At 47.7% G+C, this 23,998-nt stretch overlaps 1 protein-coding gene across 2 annotated transcripts in view; it reads left to right on the top strand.

The window, feature by feature from the left end:
• The window catches only part of LOC138516246 (uncharacterized), a 342,716-nt gene that overhangs the window by 57,442 nt on the left and 261,276 nt on the right, over positions 1-23,998 (top strand). For both annotated transcript variants that reach the window (XM_069631229.1, XM_069631230.1), the window contains exon 3: positions 6,351-6,427. In XM_069631229.1, coding sequence (XP_069487330.1) covers positions 6,351-6,427 — 77 coding nt within the window. The remainder of the gene's footprint in view (positions 1-6,350; positions 6,428-23,998) is intronic.

Here is a 23,998-nt window from a genome sequence, read left to right on the forward strand (position 1 = left end):
TGGTGGATGGTGAGGAGGAATATGAGGTCTTGCGTATCCTGGACTGCAGGGTGTCTAGGGGTACGTTGTTCTACCTTGTGGATTGGAAGGGGTATGGGCCTGAGGACTGTACTTGGGAGCCTCTCTCCAATTTGCATTGTCCGGATCTTCTGAGGAGTTTCCATACCGCCAAAGGGTTGCTGGAGTCTTTGAGGGAGGATGCTGTTACACTTCAGGCTTCCTCGCGGGCCTCCTTGCAGGGTACGACTTCTTTACAATCTCCTCTATGGACCAGATACAGGCTACCATGGCGTCTGTACAAACTTTGACGGACTCCGGGTCAACTGACTCTTGTACGTGGAAGACGTACGGCAAGACACGCCCCTTTTACGACTATAAAACCACCGTCTTCCAAGGGGCTCGTTGCTTCTAATTATCGTTACAAGCTACTCGCGGTTTCGTCCGTTTCCTCTTCGTGTCTTCCTACACGATTCCTCATCTGAACTCCTGGTTTTGACCTTTTGCCTGACTACTGGATTGCCTCGTCTCCTCCTTTATTTCTGTCGTGCTCGTCTGGTTGTTTGACTCGGAACGTTACTGGATCCAGCTCCCTTCTGCGGTACTTCATTTCTGGTTGCCGCCTCTGCACTAGGAACCAAATTGCTGTCTACTATCCGGATCTTATCTACAGCTACTCGGGATACATGTGTGCTCAGGTACAGACTTAATTGGCTATCCCCATCTCCGCAACTGTTTATCTCCACAACTTGTCTGGATATTTGTCTTCTGTTGGATTCTCGGACATTGAGTGACTTTCATGTCAGATTGCCCTTAAGTGCATATAAACGCCCTCATGAAACTGCTCCAACCCGGCACTAGTGCGACCCTCGTGCCGTCCGGGACTACTTCCCTATACTAAAATCTCTGTTTGTTATTTTCTCCTGTCGTTGTCTTCTGTTTACTGGATTTCTTTCCTCAATATATCTTTATTCAGGTTAGTTGTTATCGATTCTATATATAGTTGGGACCGATATTGAATTAGACCATTTCCACTCATTTTGTGTTATTCCTTGTAGATCCACCCTGGGGAAGCTCCACTCCAATATCTATTTAGGTAGTTGGCCCATTTAATTCAACTGTTCTAATCACTTGCATTAACCTCAACACTGTCTAATATCTTTGTATTCCTTTGCAGCATTGGTATTGGCGGTGTGTGTTCTCCCCCCTCTTTTATTCAATTGACACCTCTGTCTGTCCCAACTGAAACAGCAGAGAGGTACATTGTGGAAAAGAGCCCCTCTTTGAGGAAGCCTGAGTCTTGTACTCAGGGGAGCTGGGATCGAAGGCTGAATATCGATTCTTGTGCCACCATTATCTCCAGGGTCGCTTCTCTGCATCTTCGGCCTATTTCGGAGTGGTGAGTAACACTGAGGCCAGAGCGGGCCGCGAGATGGTCACCAGCCATCTGCTCCCTGTTTGGAGTGGGGAAACACAGAGACTTACCTGACGCAGCTGACAGCTACAGGAGAGTCTGGAGGAAGCGAGCGTTGCTTGCCAGAGCTCCCCAGGAGTGATGGAGGAGCCAGCGAGAACCTGAGAGTGAAACCAGAGCACCCCGAGGTACGACTGCACACCAGTGAATGACAGGGAAGGATCACTCAAGCCGGGGCACTCCATGGGCATGGTGTGTGTAATGGCGGATGCCGGTCAAGTGAAAATACATGACAAATGGGTCTCGAGACCAAACGTGAACTATTGAATACCGAACAAGATGCCAATCACGTAATGAGTTGTGAATGCTGAACTGTGGAAAAGATATAAGAATAGTGCATGAATGAAACAGCAAGTGATGTCCATTTGCGAACAAGATGAATTTAAAGAGACCCCATTTGCGAATAAAGTGAAACAAGTGAAAAGCAAAACACTATTGGATAGTGTGAAATCAAAGTGGTAACCAGGAGAAATAACATGGACGACAGTGTGTGGGAGTCACATGTTGGTAAAGGCAAAAAGCCATTAAAGTGAACCAGAAGCATATGTGGATTTATCACACAGATACAGAAAGGAAACCTGCATTGTCAAGGAAATCCTGTGAGAAAGAATGAACTGTTGCAAAGTGCCAAGGATTATCAGTTGCGTGATCTGTGATGGGTGGACCGTGTGGTGAGACAACTGCGCCTAGACTGAGGAACCATTACTAAGAGTAAACTAAGGGAAGTCAAAAGGCTGAGGCTGGTTGGGCTGAGATTTTTCAAGTGACAGAAAGAAAAGGCTAATTAAGTAAGTTGATTTGACTGTAATTTTGAAACTGGAAGCGCTGCCTATTTGGCGAGAAAATGTGTTGAACTTTGGGACGGGAGCCCCGAGACCATTTTGTGGAACTGTGTTGGACTTGGGGAAGAGAACCTCCAGACCATTTTTGGAATTGTGCTGGGGAGGGGAACCCCAAGGCCATTTGGTGGAACTGTCTTGAACTTGGCGAAGGGAGCCAAGAGCAAGCCAGGAGCTGGAAGAAGTTCCAAACATTTGTTTGGAACACTGTTTCTTTGGTTGCTGATATCCATGCACATTATTTAGCTTTAGTTGTGAGGACAAGTATAGGTTTTGGACACAGACAGACCTTTAAGTCGAACTTACTGACTCAGACTATCCTTAGTTTATGTAGGTAGGGAAATTCCACCTTAGTATAGGGCAAGTTAGGCCTTACTGCATCCTGACATTTGAGTTAATAATGATCTTTTATTTGAACTTTGAAACTGTTGTCTTGCTTCATGATGCCTTCACATCTGCTCATCATATATTTTCAAATTGGCTGGTTCAGAGCCGTCCACCTATGCTGCCAGCTTGTCAGCTTTCTGCCTCGCCCCCTTGTTATATTTTCAGTAGAATGGGACCCTCTACAACCCAACAGGGCAAAAGGTGATCTTTCAATGTTGCAGGAGCATGGGGTATATTCAAATTTTATTAGGTAGAAATCCTTGAATAAATAAATTCAATAAAACGTGCTACAGGTTCTGAGTCCTGTGTATTCTTTGATCATGTTATGTGATGCTGTAATTCAATAGGGCTGACGGTGTTCCTCATCTTTTACTCTGAGGTGACCTCCTAGCCTTTCTGGGCCTAGTACTGTGTTGGTGCTGAGTTTCTATGGCTTCGCTTGCACCACCATTGACACTGAAATCATCTCCAAAATCACCACCAGGAAGGACATAGACCACACCCTTATTAGTTGCTGCTCACACATCAAAGCACAGAGGAGCAACAACAACATTCAACTGAACCCAATAAAAACGGAACTTGTAATCATGCCCAACAACCCTTCTATCTGACCACCTGTACCATGGGCTATGAAAATGGGAACCAAACCAGACGCCTCCAAAGTGGTTAAAAATCTGAGTCCTGATAGAAAATGAGCTAACGCTAAAACCTCAAGTTACTGCAGTTGTGAAGATATGCTTCTTCCACCTACGATCTTTCAGACGGACATCGCTCTCACTTTTCCTTACAGAACCCTTGCCACTATATCACTTATCATTACAAGAATAGACTATGCCAACAACATCTACCTTGGCATGCCTGACTACCACACCAACAAACTAAAACGAATACAGAACACAGCAGCAAAACTCCTTCTAAGACTCAACAAGAGAGAACACATCACACCAGCTCTAAGGTCACTAACTGGTTACTAGTCAAGAAAAGGATATATTTCAAAACATTTTTCGTTGTTCACAGAGCAATTCACGGCCAAGAAATAGCAGAATTTCTGGATAACAATAAATGCATCTACAGACCAAAATGAATCCTGATGTCTAGTCTTGCAAGGACATACACCTTGTACCCAAATGTTACTTGAAAATGAAATACGGATCGACATTTTCAAACACCTTAATGACATTTTTAAACTTCCTCCCCAAGGGAATACGCACAACAGAAGATCACTAGGCATTCAGGAAAAAAACATGGCTGTTTACTATACTGAGCTTACCCCCAAGACATAGGCCATTATCCAAGAGAAACCAAACATTGCTGACCATAGCACACTGGGTTACATTTACATGCACGACAGTGACTTAACCCAATGCTATGAGGAGCACACACTTTCCCCCACTAATCCTTAATAAAACCATCCATACCTCTGCAAATATACTGTGTGCAAAAGACCCATGACATACACACACACACCACTTATAACACCAACACACTGATACCAAACAGAAGAACCCCACTCCTTCTCCAATAACTCACACAATCTCAACAGCCAATGCATCCTTATGTTATGTGCACACAAGGCCTCCCAATATGGACGCCACTGTCTTGCACGCCCACTACTCAGACCACCTAGAAGTAAAACCACGCGCAGCGTCAGGTTTTTCTGACCTGAAATTGCCAACACCACAGCAAAAGCCTTCATGCACGCTCCCTCTGCTCCCATTAACAAACCAATCCCTCTCTTATGTTCAGATCCACCAGAGCACCTGGAGACCATGCAAATGGCACTGGTGCATTGCGTAAATCCCACTAACATAACATAAGATAACCTAACATGCCTCAAAGCGAAACGTCATTAGTGGTCCCAAGGGGAAAAGTTCCCTATACATAATTCACATCTCCCCATATACACAAAAGAAAGAACGATACCAAAACAGATACCTAATTATCACAAAATAAATTATTTCATTATGAATCATGTAATTCTACTTAATTAGAAAACCTACATTTTAACAATGTTTTCTAAGAACTAGGTTTTGACAGTAGATGCATCCTAAAACAAAACCTTTATACAGGAACCACCCTCACAATATTATGGGCTTAGAAAAGTGTAAGTATACTCATACATCTACTTTTGTCCTTATCCACCAGGTTTAAATGGTGTGCTTTATCCACCTATTCCAAAATTCTGAATTGTCTCGATAATTCAATCTATCAAGATTTCTTTGATTTCAAAAAGGGTTGCTCCTCTAGTTCTATTACCAGCTACTATGTAACTATGGATAAAACGCTAACGAGTTTGAGCGTTGATAGCGATGATTTGTATAGGCGTCCAAATTATGTGAAACAAAAGCTATTTCAGAATGATTGGTGCAAAACCATTGATGAAATTGCTACTCTGTGCACATACAAGGAATATGCAAAATTTCCCCAGAAAAGAGATGGTTGCAGTGACTACCTTAAGATGTTTCCATGTAACATAACTAGAATGCACTATATGCGCTTCAAGTTAAACCAATATCACACCGTTGAACGAACAAAGTACTGGGTAACAGGAAAAAATAAGCAAGGCTTCTCTAATTGTCGGTTCCCTGAATGTACCGAACGGAACGAAACCTTAAAACATCTCATCTTCGAATGCCCTTTTTTTAGGGATGAAAGGACAACGTCTTTTTTAAGATTTATTCATGTGAATTATGACGATTGTATGATATCACTTTGGAGTCGACTTATGCAAGGTAATGAGAAGGCACTCACTTTTGGTTGTTTTCCTAAAAGTAATTGAAAAAGAGATTCTGTTACTTTAATGATATATTGTTCTTTTAACTTAAAAAACTTTTAAATTTGTGTTTTTAATAATTTATTGTTTTGTAAAATTGTTCAAATAGGTATTGTTGTGTAATTTTGTAAAGGTTCTTTGAACCACATACCAATAAAAATTTTTAAAAAAGTGTACATCTACTTTTGTACCCACACCATTATTCAGTGCATCAATTTGAATTGTCAAAACAGGTTACCCAGAAACATTTACTTCAGTGACTTTCTATTTAACAAAAAAGCATTTCATTTGGTCGCCATGCATGTTTCGGCATCCTATTATGTCCCAGGCCTACTATGCCTTCGTCAGGATGAGATAATTTGATGTACAGAAGGTGAACGATTCCTGAGGCAAATCCTATTATTTTCACGTTGAAGGTTTCACTATGGAACAGAGTGAGTTTGGAGTAGGCGGATCGTTGTAATGGTTTCATCTGCCACACTCCAGGCCTCTTGTAATGTATTTCCAAGAAGACCTGTCCTCCTCCATCCATACAGCTTTAGAGAGCTTCCAATTCTGCCCGTTCTGGGGACACTTCCTTAGGTATTTCAATAGATATGAATCAATTCTACAATAGGAAGGTAATTACCATGTTGTCATGGAATGGTTTGCCAAAAATACATGGTGAAATTAACACCCTGGCTGGGGATCTAAAAACAATCTCTAGTTCAACATGTGCTTCCCTCTGCATCCGAATCGGCCCTGCAGATGCTACCATGTTCCCACAATAAGCTGTAGAGGTTGTGGTGCACTCTACAAAAATGTATTATATATGCTACTGTAATTGCGTTAAAGGGTACACACAAAACCAATGTATTGATGAAAATGTATTTTCTTGCAGCACATGAAAATGCTTCGCTTGGCAAAAGTACTCCGATTTCCAATCTAAAACGATTGCAACATGTCAGGATATCCGATGTAAGTGGTATTTGTTTTGTGATTTGGTCATCAATCCTGATTATGCAATGGGCATCTTGTTTCAATATGATATGCTTTGCAAGAGGTGTGATCATAAAATGTGTTTAACTCTGTGAGGATGTGGGGTTCAGTTGTAAAGCCCTTTTAATAATGGTGTTGTAGAATAAGTTGCATAAAACATGTTAACAAAAATATTCTTGGATCAGCTTCATGTGTCCAAAGCAAAATAATGCAACAGCATATAACACTTATGAGCCGATTCACAAACAAACTTTCCAATGCAAGCGAAGGCTGTGCTTGAGGATGTGCAAGATGAGCAGTACGTGCATGTGCATGTTGGGGTTGAACAAGCTCAAGTGAACCGTGCAATAAGGTCCAACGAAGGTGGTACAATGGTGGACACAGAAGTAGGGATGCAAGTAGGGAGTAGCTCTGGGGATAACTTAGAAATAACAGTGGAAGGAACACAAGTATAATAAGTTCATGAGAGGTGGCCAACTGACCTGCCCATAAAAAGTGTAAAAAGTCTACCTGCATCCCTCAGTAGGTTTATCTGTGTGTCAGAACCAACACATCAGATAAAGCCAAGACCACTGATGAGGTGTTGAGAGAGATTTATCAAGTTAGTAGCACTGCCTGGTTGGGATGTTTGCATGAGATGCCCCTTTATTCCCAGCAACAATCAAATGGGAGCTGAGCTTGATCAGGCATGCCTTGCACTCATGTGCCATACCCACCCATGCTTTTCACTCATGTGCCGTACCACTGCAGTTGCAGTTGATAGATGCCCTGCATTTCTTTGCAATTGAGTCCTTACAGAAGACCAGTGAAATAACAGCAGACATCAGTTTCAGGTTTTAAACCAATTCATCAGTGCCATACACACTTCAAAATGCCAATTTAAGGAGAGTAATTGTAAGCCACTTCTATGGCACTACTGTGTTCCCTCACCTTTGTAATGCAATTGACTGCAAACATGTGGTGTTGAAATGGTCCCTGGACACAGGCCACATCTGTTGTAAAAGGAAAAACTGACAGATATTCCACAAGTATGTGACCAGTGATGCAATCAAAGTGATCCCTAATGTGAGTGCCAGCTATCCAACACACAGCAACTGCATGGCAATGCGCATTTGTTCATACATTGGAATTAGAAATGAGTAAGGCAAATGCAATCGATATGAGCCGCATCCCACCCAGCAATCAGTATAACATGATGCAATGCCAAATGAAGTCAGTAAATCCTTCTCTAATCTCCTTTGTGTTATTATTTATGAGAGCACATTGTTCTACCAAATACCATAATGGACTACAGAAAACACATCCACTATTGGCATCATCTTCCAATGATGAGCAGTAATATTGAGAGAGTCCTGAAAAGCAGAACAAGTCGTTAATAATGGACAAGTTCATAATATGTCGCCAGTCAAACCTGGAACATAAAGTCTGAGCTCAAGGGTCACTGGTTTATAATAATCCTCTGTCACTTTCCGGAATGAATGGGATTAATAGATGCTAAAGTGACATGAAACATTAATTTTATACCAAAAGGGGATAAACCAATGGTTCACAAGAGGACATATCAGAAGAATCAAGATAGATCACTAGCCCTAGACTAGCAGAGTCGTCATAGCTGAAGTTGTCTATATTGTACGATGCTCAGATTGTGGGATGGGGGACATATAATATAGGGAGAGGGGCGGCTCAAACCAGCACCAACACCATACAACAAGGAGAAAACACTAACAGAGGGGTATTACAAGAACGTAGTCTTCGGTAAATTATACTTGCTGCCCATCCCTAAATTCACACGGAACAGGAAAGACTTTGGATGTATATATTATGCCGTGGACCAAGCTGACTCAACCACACCCCACTCCCTGCCCTTATGAACCCCTTCTACAGCCCCATCTGGTGAAATTCAATGACTCCCAGTTGGCTAGTATTGACAGAACTGTTTTGACCCCAGACCAATAATGGTGTTAGTTTGCAAACATCTGCTGTACATTCAGTGTGTTGCTACTGGCAGAGAGCAGAAGTCTTGCTTGTAATAATAACAACTGGTGATAGAGAGGACTGAATGTTTAAGATTGAAGTAAAGACAATCATATTTCCTCTCAGAAGGGTATTATTTATTTTAGGGCAATCTATAATCATATGGAAGGTATTATCATCCACCTTTTGTGCCGACATTTTGTGCCATGTTTCTTCAGGGCCCAAAATTCTCCTTGGAGTAGGAAGTAGTTCTAATGCAATAATGATGCTGGGGCTTTAAATTGTATTACTGCGGTCCAGATCTAGATCTGACATACCATCCATCGAGCTGTCGGGGTATTCGTCAGCCACCGCCAACTTGGTATGCATTGTCTCTGAGTAATGTATAAGCTTTACAAGCAACCGATGCATCTCCCTTAATGGCAAACTTAAAAAAGAGCTGCAAACCACAGCCGAGATAGTTCCCAGGTGTGCGAAAAATAGGGAAGGGTCCTTCTGTGTCACATTAAACTGATGAAGACAAAGACACTTCCTTGGCACTAAGCTTAATAAAGAAAGCATAAGCTAGGAGGTGCACAGTTAAGTTTATGCAGTTATAGGTTTTGCTACTGGCTGACGTTGGGTCCAGTTTAGTAGGTAAATCATCAATTAGCCTTCAGGGTATCGTGTATCGTAAAACAATATGTAAACACTAGCTTAATGCGGATCACAAGGAGTTATTGAACATTGAGAAAGGATCCACCATATTCCTTTGCAATTTCCAACCAATGAGGAGGTAGAGAATCTGCTGGAAACCGTCTAGTGCCTCGCCACATTCAGAAGGCATCTTAATGTCAGGCAGACTGAGTCCTCTTTATTCTTTAGATGCACTACGTTTTCCTACTACGTTTCAGCCATGTTTGCCCTTCGAGAGACATGTTGGGCATAGCAAAACCCTTTTGACAAGGTGGTGGAGTGGCAATGAAAAGAGAATCAGATGTAGACAATGATAAGGGTGATCAATGATCATCATCAGCACCACCCCACCATGACCGATATTTCAGGGAAAATCTGGACGCATGTTGTCTTGTGCATATCTCATTTTTTTCTGTTTTTAAAGTAAACATTTATTTAGCCATATGTTTGGCAAACGCAACATCCAAGTACTGAATAGCTGAGCTCCCCCATTGGAAACTCACATTTCCAAGCATTTGTGGAGTACAGAGGAAGGACTATGATTTCATTTCATCTGGAGGTGCTGTGAGAAGCCCAAGGGTATTCCCACTCTTACTCCCCTCGGGTCCTCTACGTAGGCGGTCAGGGAAAGGCCATCATTCTTGGATCCTGCCCCTGGGGGTGGAGAAGTGAGGGGGGATCTCCTGGGTGTAGGGACCTTGAAGGTTGGGAGTGGGGAAGCCTTGGGCGAGACATGGTATCCCCCTTTTCCCATTGATGACACACCTAACCCTCCCCCAACCTTTATGGGCTGTTATAAGCCAGCCCCCCTCATTTGTCCACACAGGACAGTACAGGGATGAGGAAGAGGCGACTCGGAGCTATGCACACCAACATGCACCACCTTGGTAGTGAGATAAGGAGGTGGGCCTCAGAGGAGTACCATTGCAAAGATCAGTCATGTCTTGCTAACAAGCTTAACTATAGTCAGGCAATTAACAAAAAGGACTCGCGCCTGCATCCCCTTTACACAACTCAGGTGTATAAAAGGGGTGTGTGCAAGGAGGAGAGAGGTGAGCTGTGGTGAGCAGTGCTGCAGCCGTAGAAGCATACGGAGGACCGAAGCAGCTGAGAGTCCTGGCAAGTTTGAAGGAGCTCTTTGTCGCAGAGGTGAAGCAAAGGAAGGGGACCAGAAGGAGACCAGAGGGGAACCCCAGGAGTGACTCTAAACTATATTGCTTTGAACTAAAGAAAGGTAAACGTCAAGACTCTTTTTCATGGAACTTCCTTATGCTTGGCGAAGGGGAGCTGAGAGGAAGCTGTGAGCTGGAAGAGCTCAGAACTATAAGTTGAACATTGTTTATTTTGACTTTGACATCTCTACACATTTGTTTGTTCTAGTGGTGAGGGCAGGAATAGTTTTCGGACACAGACAGACTATTAAGTTGAACTCTTTGACTCAGACTTTCCTTAGTTGGGTTCAGGAAGGGAAATCCACATTAGCATAGGGCAAGGCAGACCTTCAACCATCCTGACATTTGAGAAATCTTCTCCCTTTCCTGGCTCGCTTCGTCAACTCTTTATTTTCAGATGGCACTGTACTCGACAGCCTTAAGCAGGTGGTTGTCATGCCCTTGTTTGAACTTTAAGTCTGTTGCCTGTGTCATGCTTCATGATGCCTTCACAGTACTCAGATGTTCAGGAATACCTCTAGATATTATTTCCCATTTGCCGGATGAATGCTTGTGGTAGGCTTATGAAAAGCATTTTATCATCAGTGTAAGTTGATAGTTTGATTTCCTTGCCACCTATACTAATTTCCTGAAATGTATCATCTTCTGTAATGCTACTAAATGTGGCTAAAATGCAATGATGAAAAAAGGACACCCCTGTCTTGCCCCCTGTGGTAAAGACCACTTGGGAGAGAAGACAGTTAACCTGGATCATCACTTTTGATGACCAATGCAGTCCATCTGCCGTCTTAATGTAGATGGCACTAAGCCATGTATTTTCAATTTCAGCAAATGGGAATTCTCAAGTGACCCAGTCAAAGGTAGTCTCCACATCAAGAATGAGAAGGCCCTGAGCAGTGTCTCTATGTGGCTGCATGACACACCGACCTTTTGTTGTTCGAGGATAATCTGCCTTCTAGACCCCCACCTGATGAGGATGGAGGATTTTTCAGTCTTGACTGATAAGAAATATCATCTTACAGCTGCCCATGCAGAAGTCATCTTTCCCTGGTTTAGGCATTACCACAACTACCACTGCCCTAAAAGAGACACCAAGAGAACATGTGGCAGCAAAGAGGATAAAATGGGTACCAGACTTATCATAATTGGCAGTGATGCCATTGTCTCGGGAGGATAGCTCAGGGGCAACATGCTCGCCTTGGTAGCAAGACGACAGAGCACCACAGGTTCGATCCCCTGGTCAGCTCTTAGAAACCTCTGGGTAATAAGCCCATTATAAATAACCTATCATATCATATATCCATGCCAGGAGGGGCGTTCTGAGCTTTATTTGACCGGATAGCTTCAGTGAAGTCATGATCCTGCTTTGATCATCTGGCTTTACGCTATGGTCTGTAGACCAGATAGAAAGATTTTGATTATGTAAAATGTTGTCTATGATCTCAGATTAGAAGGATCAGGATCAAAAGATAAATTAGCATAGAACCTGCAGCTTCCCTCTTGCCTCCCCACCCACCCAAATCACTCGATTCAACTTCCCCCCCCTACCCGCAAGTTACCTGCGGGAATGGAGTCTAGTGCTCTGGTCCCTGATTTCCTCCTGTCTGGCCGATGTGATTGAAATACAAAAGGGACTATGTTGGATGACATTTGGCATTTTGGAACTGGTCCCTTTTCCATTTCAATGGTGCCATTTTTTAAAATAAAACAAATTCTGTAGCGGGAGATGAGCTTGCGGAGAGCTGATCTCCTGTTGGATGAAAACCAAAAAACTATCTGCACCCCGGTTAATCCTGGGGTGCAAAAAGCTCCTACACCCTTGCTGGGGGCGGATATGGGCTTTAACAGCCCACAGCCTGAGCTGAGGCCCTTGCTTCGTTTGAGCCTACCAAAGCTCGGGCTGGCGGGCCATTTAAATCCATGTCTGCCACAAGCCAGGATGTGAAAGCTATATTTGTTTGTTCCCGGAACATTCTATCCTGGCCAGTTGGCCTGGTAAAGGTATAACCTGTCTCTTGCCTCATAAGCATGCCCTTTGCATCTTCATTGTGTCCGCCTTCATTTTCTTCAGCTTCTATTAGTTAGCTTATGGGTCCTGTGTTTATTCTAATCACAGTGTCTGGACGTGGCTGGCAGTATGATCCAGGTATAAAATGTAGTGCCTGGGGAAGTATGTTCTGATTCTCTGGATCTTATGAGTTAAGTTCACACTGTAGAAAGTTTAAGTATAGCAACACACCAATTATGAACACTAAAGATTATAGGGTCACTCTACCAAAATCAGAAAAAGGAATGAAAGAAAACTTACATCACATACAATGTGATGGACGCAATTAGCAGAATGAGACTATACCATAAAAAGAAGTAAAAGCAAAATCTTGAGAAACAAGAATTGCAAATAAGTCCAAGGATAAAGAAAGGTGGCTATTATTAATGCAAAAAAAAGGACTGGCGCTCCAAATGAATCCCGCTGAACACAAGTAAATGAAAATAGGTAACCATGCCCAATTGTGCAGGATGGGTCTCTAGTAGACCAAATGATAGACATAATTTTCAAACTTTTGTCTACTCAAGAAAGAGACAACAATATCAAAGCACTGCTGAAACTCAGACGAACAGCAGATATGTCTCAAATTAAAGAATCACACATTGTAGTAGAGCAAATACTGGACAGTGGTCCATACAGGAGGTCAGAAGTGTCCTGCATTCGTGTGGGGATGTTACCACTTACCCCTGCCCTGAGGTGAAGCTGTGGGAGCCTTGTAGAATTATCCTAGTGCTGACATTACAGTGGCGATGAAGAGTACCAACTCCTGACATGCACCACATGCAGCTAAAACTCAAACAACCCCAACCCAATGCATCCCTAATCTTGCCCCTTGACAGCTGTGTCCAACTCCTATCACCATTGGTTGTAGTGGGGAGATGCTGAGAGGTCAGAAGAGACCAGTGATCCTGGTGCTGTGAATACGCAGGTGATGGAGAATACTGAGTCCCTGGCATGAAACCTCATGAGCCTCAATCACAACGTGTCCCCAGTACTGCCCAAACAGCTGAAGACTCCACTCCCTGATCTATTGCCACCAACAGGAGTGGGGAGATGCATAGAGGTCAGAAGTGGCCGGTGTTAATGAGGATACATAGGTGCTAACTCCAATCCAGAGACAAAGGAATGGAAGCCTTGCAGAGTGATCCCGGTGATTTGATGAACCCAGAAGCACTGACAATTACGCAGTCCTCGTATAGAATGCCAGTAGCCAGGACCCCATTGACCACAAACCCTTGGGTACAAATCCTATTGAAACACCAAAGGACCACACGCCCGGCCCCTCTTACCTCTCATCCTCCCCTTGCTCATGAGTTTACCTGAACCAATGGTAGACCTCTTTCTGCTCATTCAATCCAGGCAAATCTGGCGAGTTGGAGAAATACTAACTGCCTTGTTTGCCAGCAACTTTAATTTTTTGAAGTAAATTATATTTTCTTTGCTAAAATGGTTTTCTTTGTATTTGATGTACCTTTTTAACTTTTTTTATTGTGAAGGTGAGGTGGCTATGTATTTCAAGGTGGCATGCTTTGTGAGAACCACTTGAGCATCTCCGGGCAAGAAGACACAATCAAAGAAAATCTTTATTTGTTAACACAAATAAATTGCAGAACAAGAATTTAGGGGGTAATTCATAGAATTTAGCGCACAAGTGGCGCATGCGGCTGGCGCACAGGGTGCGCGTGCGAATCTCTGCGCCAGCCGCGTGCGCTAAAATCCATTTCTGCGCACAGCGTATTCATGGATTTAGCTACCAAAACCAGCCGTGGCGCACAGTGGCGCAGCAACCCTGCAGCAGCGCCAGTTACGCCCCCTAGAACGCCCCTCGCGCAGGGAAAACCCATCAAAATCCCCAATCCAGCGCAAAGGGCTGCGCTAACCCTGTACCAATATACATGCCCGCCACACAGCAAGCGGGAACGTGTATTACTGGGGTTCGTGGGAAGTTTCACACGCGATTGGCCCTGTGCGAGTGGGGTACGTGTATTACTGGGGTTCGCGGGAAGTTTCACATGCGATTGGCCCTGTGCGAGTGGGGTACGTGTATTACTTGGGTTCGCGGGAAATTTCACATGCGATTGGCCCTGTGCGAGTGGGGTACGTGTATTACTGGGGTTCGCGGGAAATTTCACACGCGATTGGCCCTGTGCAAGTGGGGTACGTGTATTACTGGGGTTTGCGGGAAGTTTCACACGCGATAGGCCCTGTGCGAGTGGGGTACGTGTATTACTGGGGTTCGCGAGAAGTTTCACACGCAATAGGCCCTGTGCGAGTGGGGTACGTGTATTACTGGGGTTTGCGGGAAGTTTCACACGCAATAGGCCCTGTGCGAGTGGGGTACGTGTATTACTGGGGTTCGCGGGAAATTTCACATGCGATTGGCCCTGTGCGAGTGGGGTACGTGTATTACTGGGGTTCGCGGGAAATTTCACACGCGATTGGCCCTGTGCAAGTGGGGTACGTGTATTACTGGGGTTTGCGGGAAGTTTCACACGCGATAGGCCCTGTGCGAGTGGGGTACGTGTATTACTGGGGTTCGCGGGAAGTTTCACACGCAATAGGCCCTGTGCGAGTGGGGTACGTGTATTACTGGGGTTTGCGGGAAGTTTCACACGCAATAGGCCCTGTGCGAGTGGGGTACGTGTATTACTGGGGTTCGCGGGAGGTTTCACACGCGATTGGCCCTGTGCGAGCGGGGTACGTGTATAACTGGGGTTCGCGTGAAGTCTCACACGTGATTTGAGCAGGGTACGTGTATTTTGGGGGGTGCGCAGGAAGTTTCACATGCGATTGGCCCTGTGCAAGTGGGGTATGTGTATTACTGGGGTGCGCGGGAAGTTTCACACGCGATTGGCCCTGTGCGAGTGGGGTACATGTATAACTGGGGTTCGCGTGAAGTCTCACACGCGATTGGATCCGGGTACGTGTATTTCGGGGGGTGCGCGGGAAGTTTCACACGCGATTGGCCCTGTGCGAGCGGGGTATGTGTATAACTGGGGTTCGTGTGAAGTCTCACACGCGATTTGAGCAGGGTACGTGTATTTCGGGGGTGCGTGGGGAGTCCTACATGTGAATTGGCAGTGTGGGTCCTCCCAGGTGTTCCCTCTACACCTTCCATGGCCCCTGCAGGCAGCCCACACCTCAGGGGACTACCCTGCACCCCTGGTCATGTCCCGCAGGCAGCCCATTCACCATGGGCATGCCCCCCAGCCAAGCCACATGGTAGCATGCACTACTGATCGCCAACTCCAATGTCCCCCAGCACCCCCACACCCCAGCAGTGCAGGGCACCTGCCAGCAGGCCCCCACTCATGTCCCCCTGCACCCCCACCCCACAGCAGTGCAGGGCACCTGCCAGCAGGCCCCCACACATGTCCCACTCATGTCCCCCTGCACCACCACCCCCCAGCAGTGCAGGGCACCTGCCAGCAGGCCCCCACTCATGTCCCACTGCACCCCCACGCCCCAGCAGTGCAGGGCACCTGTCAGTAGGCCCCCACTCATGTCCCCCTGCACCCCCACCCCCCAGCAGTGCAGAGCACCTGCCAGCAGGCCCCCGCTCATGTCCCCCTGCCCCCATGTCATGACGATCCTCAATTATGGCCTTTATGGCCAGCCTCCCCAGCCCAAAGACCCAACCATGTATTGCATCCACCCACATAGAAAAGCCAATTACATGATACAACCCCAAAGGCAAGTATGTAAATGAACACATGTCCGTCACACACACACACTGGGTGCAAGTGAATGTGAAAACCCATATCATGACATGCATGAAACCAATGGGATAATACCACACATCGAAGTATGAAGAAAAAAATGTATTAAACACAACATGAATGTAATTAAAAGAAAACACACAACAATGGGAATAATTAAAGAATTGCTGCATGTCCGTAAAGGAATAAAAAACAAGAAATCATAATCCAAAGAAATCCAAAAGAAATGGTGTCCAAAGTCACAGTCCAACAAAGCAAATCCAAGGGAAAAAAGAAAGTGAAATCCATTGCTCCATGGTGAAAATAAAAAAAACGAGAATAATCCAATGGTGAACTATGTACAAATGAACAATCCAGGGTCCATGAGCCCAACTGATGAAATGAAACCTACCAAAAATACTGTCATGATGCCCGCTCCCGGGGAGCCGGTTCAAGCCCTGCGTCCCCGAAAGCGGACATCCAGTCCCCAAGGAAAGACCCAGCAACCCCATATAGGGGCCCTTTGGACAGTGTCCTGGCGCCTATGGCGCCAGGCTCATAAAAGACATCAGTCCTGGCGCCATAGGCACCAGGCTCATTATGAGAGTGCTTGGGTGCAATTACCTGATGCAGACCATGCTGCAGGATCCCGGCCTCCTTGAGGCCTGAAAGGAACTACTTTACCTGTGGGACTAATTTACCATCCGGGCGTGGTCAGGGAAGGATACATACCTGATTGGAGGAAGGATACATACCTGGAACTTCTTCCAAGGCTATGTAAACCCCACCCGAACAGCCACACGTGCTTCGCGTTGTTCTGCATCTAGCAGCTGGACGCTCACCGTGTCTGCTCCTGCATCCTGACTTCTGCCACGCCTGCCAGCATCCTGGATCACCTGCAAAGGAAGAGAAGAAGAGAACAGAAGAAGGAAAAGTCCTTACCTGCTAAATCCGCATCCCGGAGACATCTCGCCGACAATCCTGAAAAGAAATACTTTTATTTAAAAGCTCATCGTGTTGATCGCTGCAGCGCCGCATTCCACTCACCTTTACAGAGCGCCTCCATGTTCAGCAGCGATCATCCGGATTCGCAGTCACGCCCCAGCGCCTAGGGAGAAAAAGGCAAGAACAAAAGGTGAGAGAGAGAAGGGAATAAGGAAAGCTAAATCTCCATGTTAAAACTTACCTGTTGATTCATTCCCTCTTCATTTCGGGTCCGCGCCGCATCCTGGCATTTCCGGACCCCGGCCCCTAAGGGGAAAAAAAAGACTTCAGCGTTAATGAGCGAATGAAAAGACATTACCAAAAAAACGCTCATTAAAAACTTGCCTGATTTCTACAAGGATTTCACCTCTCATCTCGGGTCGGTGCCTGTTCCCCGGCATTCCGTACCCCGGCCCCTATGGGGAAAAAGACACTAGCATTAGTACATTAATGCATGGCCACAAGGGGAACCTCTTAACAAAAAACTTACCTGGAAGCCAAGCAAGTTTGGTTCTCACCAATCCGAAAATCCAGTGAAGTAACTGGATACCAACGCGCCCCTGCATCAGAAGCAGGATGGAGAGCTCGTCCTTCCAGACCCTAAGGTGAGACGCTACGGGGAATCACAGAAGGGTTTCGAGGAGGGTGAGAGGGGAAAGTGGGAGGCCGATTGCATTGCATTACAGACAGTTAATCCTCTATTTTCGCCTACAGAAGTATACTTCTGCGAGCCAGACAAGCCAGATTTGGGGGCCCGGTCCAGTCCGTCTTCCGAACCCTGCGCATCACCTTAGAAGAGGTCACAGCAGCGCAAACCAGGCCAGCGCCTCCGTGGGAGTCAGGTGAGCGTTACAAATACTACCTAATAAAAAACTATATACAAAAACGTGGTGCATTGTCCAAGCGCAACCAAAATAAAAAAAAAAGGAAAGGAAACCTAACACTATCTAACTATATACAGTGGCGGCGGGCAAGTCCTGCGGCTCACTCGGTGGTGTCCAGGGCCAGGGCATCATCGAACTCCATGTCGATGTCCCGGAGGCGGGCCTCTGCCCTTGCCCCGAGGTCTCACAGGGAGGCACTCATGGCCTGTTGCAACTCCCTGCGAGTCGCCTCGAGGCACTCCGCCCGCCTCAACGCCCGATGCATGGAGAACTCCGCCCTGACCATGGTGAGCCGCGCCTCTTCTGCCCGCCGCTGCCCCGCACCTATACGCTGGCCCAACCGCAGCCACACGGAAGACCCATCCATTCCAGGGTCCTCCTGCCCTCTGGCCGATGCCTGCCCCCCTGATGTCGATGGCCCCGAGCCATCATTGTTCCAACCTAGAGCCTGCTCCTGCTGCTGCTGTCCATGTGCCCTGTCCGATGATGGCTGCACATCCTCCGTCAGCTGGTCTCCAGTTGTGGTGTCCACCCCTGCTAGACCGCCGACTCCCGACTGGCAGGGATGGGATCTCCACCAAGCTGGCTGTGTTGGTCAGGCCAGGTCCACAGGGGGCCCTGGTGGATTCTGGGCCGGAAGACGGCAGGGAGAACGACTGGCGCATAGTCTCCACAGAGGAGGAGAGGTCCGCCAGAGTGCGTGTCACATGTAGGAACCCACCAACCAGGGCCCCTCCCAACAGTGCCACGTCGCGATGCTGCTCTTCGTGATGGTGTGCATTCTCTGCTCAGGAAGAACGCATGTCATCACAAATGTCATGAGTGCGCCACGCGACACCAATCAGGACGGAGCCCATACGTTCATGGGCCCCCTTGTCTGCAGGTAGTGGAGAGACAGATGACGTGGCACTCTCCCCTCCCTCCGGACGGGCCTGGGACGGGCATCCCTGCTGGTGCATGGTGGTGCAGTCACAGGGTCAAGGACAGGGACATGCACAGGCCCCTCCGCGGTGACCTGTGCTGCCTCCTGACCCTGGCCCTGGACTGCACCACTTGCACGAGTGGTACTACCCCCACCAGGCCCCATGTGCGGCTCAGTAGTGGGCTCCTCCTCTTCTGTGGAGACCACCAACCTGGATGTCTCTGTACCGTCTTCTGCCATTGCAAGCCCCTCTGGGGGCTCACCCGGCCCTTCCGCCACAGCCGTAGTGGCAGACGCGGCACAAGCCCCCTCGCTCCCGGATGATGGCAAGTCCTGGGAGGGTGGCTGGGCCTTGCGTCGCCGCCCAGTGGAGGCATCCCCGCCGGTTGGCTCCACAGAGCCGTCTCCTCCCTCTTCTTCACTTGACGCTGCGTAGTGGGAGACATAGAACACAAGCACCAGGGTACAGTACAATATTCCCCTAGACAGGAAGCAATAACACATGAGTGGCAGTGTCTAACGTCACTTCCATCCTGTCCCTCCACAACACATGGGTGAATGCACGCAACACACATGCATGAACGGGCATGGCGCCTGCAATCAACATCAGCATCCATGTACAAGGGCCTCTATTAATCAAAGTGTTGCCTTCAAACTCACATGCATCCTGGCTCACATTGATCCCATGCACACACATCACCGGAGGGTCATGCATCATGCCTTGTACACCACCGACACAGTGGATAGACACAGTGCATACAACGGTGACCTCACTGCATGAGTGAATCTACACATCATCATGGACATGTGTCATGAATCCATGGCGTATCGAAGTCACAGACACACACACATGTGCACCATACATGTACATGACAGCAGCACCCATCCCTCACACCCCCACCATGTGCAAGAACAGACACTGGCATGCTTTCATGTGTTCATTTGCCATACAGCTGCATGCACCAACCATGTGGTTCGCACATTACTGGTCTCACATGCATGACCATGATGTCCCTGCACACACACATCCATAGATGGCCCATGTCACACATACAGGCAAGTATCAGACTACCAGCACACTGCAACATGCCCTGTCTCGCACACCAATGCTTGGTCATTGGTCACTTACCGCTCAACCCCAGACGGGTCTTCCTCTGAAGGATCTGGGCGTGGAGCGCTGGGCATACGTGTTCCAGGACCCTCATCTGCATGTCACTCATGCTGACCCGGCCCCCCTCTGCGAGGCGCCGGGCCTTGTGGAGGGTCCTGGACCTGAAGTCCTCCCAGCGCTTCTTGATGTCGCGGGTTGCCACCCCCTCCGTGTTGATGGCAACCACTACGTCGTCCCAGATCCTCTCCCGTCCTTCCTTGTTGGCGCATGATGTTCCGAAGAGGGCATCATAATGCCCCAGGACATGCTCCACCAGGACACCAACTTCCTTCACACTGAAACTGGTGGCCCTCTGCCTCTCTGGCTGGGGGTCGCCAGTGGTCTCAGATGGTGTTTGCCCCGACATGGCGACCCCCGAGGCAGGCGTGGGTGGGCAACTGGGTCCTGGAGCTGGGCTGTGGAGCGATGGTATCCCAGTCGGAGTCTTCTGTTCCAGCAGGGGTGGACACAGCAACTGGAACCCTGGCTGGCGTGCAGGCACCAAATAGCAGGGCACGTGGGCAGCAGGCAGTCAGGCAGCAGCAGATGGCAGGTAGGAGCGTGCTCGGGGCTCTGGCGGGCAGGAAAATGGCCTTCAGGGCAGGAGCGTGGTCTTCCGTGTGTGTACGCGTGGCCAGCTTGATACGGAGTGAATTGGCACGTGAAAAAAGTGCACGTCTGTGTGAAATCCGAGGAAAGGCCCTTAGTGCGTAAGCGTGTCGGCACACGTACGCGATTTCATTGGACCAAAGGCCCTTAGCGCGTAAGCGCGTCTGTGACATAACGCGCACGGGCGTTGCTCTGGCACGGGTTGAAGAACCCACGTGGCTTTCCATTGCTCTGTATGTGCTTTTCGTGGGGTGCAGGCGTGTGTTTTCCAGCCGTTGGGGTTCACACGCTATTACTTCACAGCGGGTGGGTGTTGGCTACGCATTCTTCTACACACAAGACAGACGGTGAGTGGTATCCCGCTCGCCCAGGGCCAATCGCGTGTGAAACTACCCAGGAACCCCAGTAATACACGTATCCCACTCGCACAGGGCCAATCGTGTGTAAAACTTCCCGCGCACCCCAGTAATACACATACCCCACTCGCAGAGGGCCAATCGCGTGTGAAACTTCCCGCCAACCCCAGGAATACACGTACCCCACTCGCACAGGGCCAATCGTGTGTGAAACTTCCCGCGAACCCGAGGAATACACGTACCCCACTCGCACAGGGCCCTTTCGTATGTAAAACTTCCCGCGAACCCCAGTAATACACGTACCCCACTCACACGGGGCCTATCGCATGTGAAACTTCCTGCGCAGCCCAGTAATACGCGTACCCCACTCTCACAGGGCCCTTTCGCATGTAAAACTTCCCGCGAACCCCAGTAATACACGTACCCCACTCACACGGGGCCTATCGCATGTGAAACTTCCCGCGCACCCCCGAAATACATGCACACGCTATCTTTCACACAGTGGGTGTCCGTGTTTGTCGCGTACCCCTTTTTTTTATGGCCATACTGGCCTGCCTGTTGATCGCGTATGTTTTTTTGGCCTCCTGGATGCCACACCGTACTACGTGTGTCATTTTTGCACGCACATGGGCTACTGGGGGGCGCTTGTCTCTTTTTCTTCTTTTTATGGGTTGCCTGTGTGTTGCGTGCACATCATTTATCCTAGGGAGCCACAGTATAGGACATTCATCATAGCTGAATATACATGCTTTTTGTTTGCGCACACTTTTGTAATGCGCAGGGGCGCTACCGCCTGCCTTCGTGTGGCGGACGTGTTTAGGCCTGTGCGTGTCTTTGCCCGTGCAGGGGTTTGCCCTTTTCGATTCCATGAATGCGTGTGGTTCGCGTGCGTGTGGGTGTTCCATGTACTTCCCAGCAGTACTTCCCCAGTTACACCATCTTTTTCACGCGCTGTTCCCCAATCCGCGTGTTACGCCCCGTGTCCTGCCCCCTTTTTGGTGTGTGCGCGGACGTTGTGCGCTTTCCCTGTGTGCGTCGCGCACAGCGTTTGAGCTGTTGTAATGATGTGTGCGCCCGGGTGCGCCACGCTCGGGTTTGGCGCACATCCCAAGGAAAACACGCGCAGGGACTTCCATGAATCGCACACGTGCGCATGCGTCTGTTTTTTCATGCTTGCGCCAAGATTTTTAGCGCACGTTTGTTCCATGAATTGGCCCCTTAATGTCTATTTTAAGAGTGTATGCTTGTTTGCAATGCTGCCTCCCTGAAAATGAGAGTAAAAAGTAAAAATAATCATTAGATACAGGCATTGACAAACACAACTTTTCTTGCTTTTGTGCAGGAATGGAATATGCATTTTTCCAGGCACGGCCATGGTGGTGCCCTATGGCCATAAGATGTGACCAGCTGGCAAATGATCTGAGGACCTGGTTATATCATGTTGGTGTCCAGCAAGTGGCTATCTAATGGCTATAAAATAGCCAAAAGTGTTTGCCAATGCTTGTTTTTATATGAATTCAGAGCAAGAAAGAGATGCAAGAACACACATAGTAGAGCACCAATAAATAGCCAACAATCGATCTACCTGCACACTGTTTTCAATCCAGAGTGGGATTTTATCTAGCCCAATTGTGCATGTCACTATTATTTAAGCCATAAAATACATCCTATCCAGGACTTGCATGCATGAGAGAGGTATGGCGTTCTGATGCACACAGATAACTACAGCACAGCATTAACCCTCTGCAGGCATATGCTACTTATAATGAGGAACACTGAATTACAGTTCCAGAATGCAAAGAGCTGTTGGGGTTATAGGTCAAAGTTTCGACTCAAAAGGGTCGAATGTCAAAAGGGTCGAGTCAATTCGACCGAAAAAAAGGGCATGTGCGACTGATGTGGGAGAGACCTGGGCCTGAGATTAGAAGGTGGCCAGGTAACCAGTGCAGTTGCTGTTTCAACCAGGAGGTCAGCAGGGGAGAGGAGGAGAAAAAGCAGAAGCAAAGAGAAAGGTTTTGAGGTGCTTCCGGAACAGGAGATGGTTCTCCTCAAGTTTCAGGGAGGCTGTTCCAGAGGCAGGCCACAGCCAAAGAAGGAGATCTACCACCTACTCGTTGCTTGGAGAAGCAACTGACCCTGAAGGAGTTGGAGGCGGATGAGCGAAGAGCTCGAGAAGGAAGATATTTATGAAGAGAGAGTTGAAGATATTGAAGCCCCAGACCCCAGAAGGCCTTGTGGACAATGCAAAGGGTTTTGAACTTAATCCTCGCAGCCACTGTGAGCCGAGATACGATCGCTGGGCTTGAAGCCAAGGAAGTCTAGCAGTCCTGTTTTGGATGAGTTGCAGAGGCCGGAGAGGAGAGGCAGGCAGATTTAGAAAGAGGCTGTTGCAATAGTCCAGCCTAGAGAGAACCGGAGCTCTGGAGACAGTGAGCTTCTGGAGGAAGGACAGGAAAGGAAGAATACCTCTGATGATGTGGAGTTGGTAGTGTGACTTCTTAGAGATGTCAGAGATGTGAGGAGAGAAGGCGAGTATGGAGTTAAAGATGAGCATGAGTTTTTTAGGTGGGAGCAGGAGGAGGGCCAAGGGAGAACGGCCAGAGTGTGACAGGAAAGGAGGGAGTGGGTTTGCCGATGAGGAGAATCTCAGTCTTACTGGCATTAAGGCAGAGGTCATTGGCAACACACCACTCCTGGGTAGCAGACAGACAGTGATGGGGGAAAGAGAAGAGGAGGCTGATGGTAGCCTGAAAATGAGCTGAGTGTTATCTGCATAGCACAAAGTAGGGGCAGAGAGCGGCAATGCGGTGGACAAGAAGTGTCAGGTAGAGGTTGAAGAGCCAGGGAGAGAAGTTAGACCTCTGGGGGACACCACAGGTAGAGAAAAAGGTAGCGGAGAGGAAGGACCCCAGTTGTACCTGGGAGGGTCGGTCAGAGAGAAAAAAGAGGTCAGCCAGGGCCTGACCGTGATACCCAAGTTATCACATAGACATTTGCTTTTGACACGGTCAACCACGCCATCAAAGGAGAGATCGAGCAAGATGAGGGCACAGGGGGTGTTAGAATCTAGGTTGCGGGT

This window comes from Ambystoma mexicanum, chromosome 6q, assembly GCF_040938575.1.
Source record: "Ambystoma mexicanum isolate Mex_15411 chromosome 6q, UKY_AmexF1_1, whole genome shotgun sequence".
In the NCBI taxonomy this organism is placed as follows: domain Eukaryota; kingdom Metazoa; phylum Chordata; class Amphibia; order Caudata; family Ambystomatidae; genus Ambystoma; species Ambystoma mexicanum.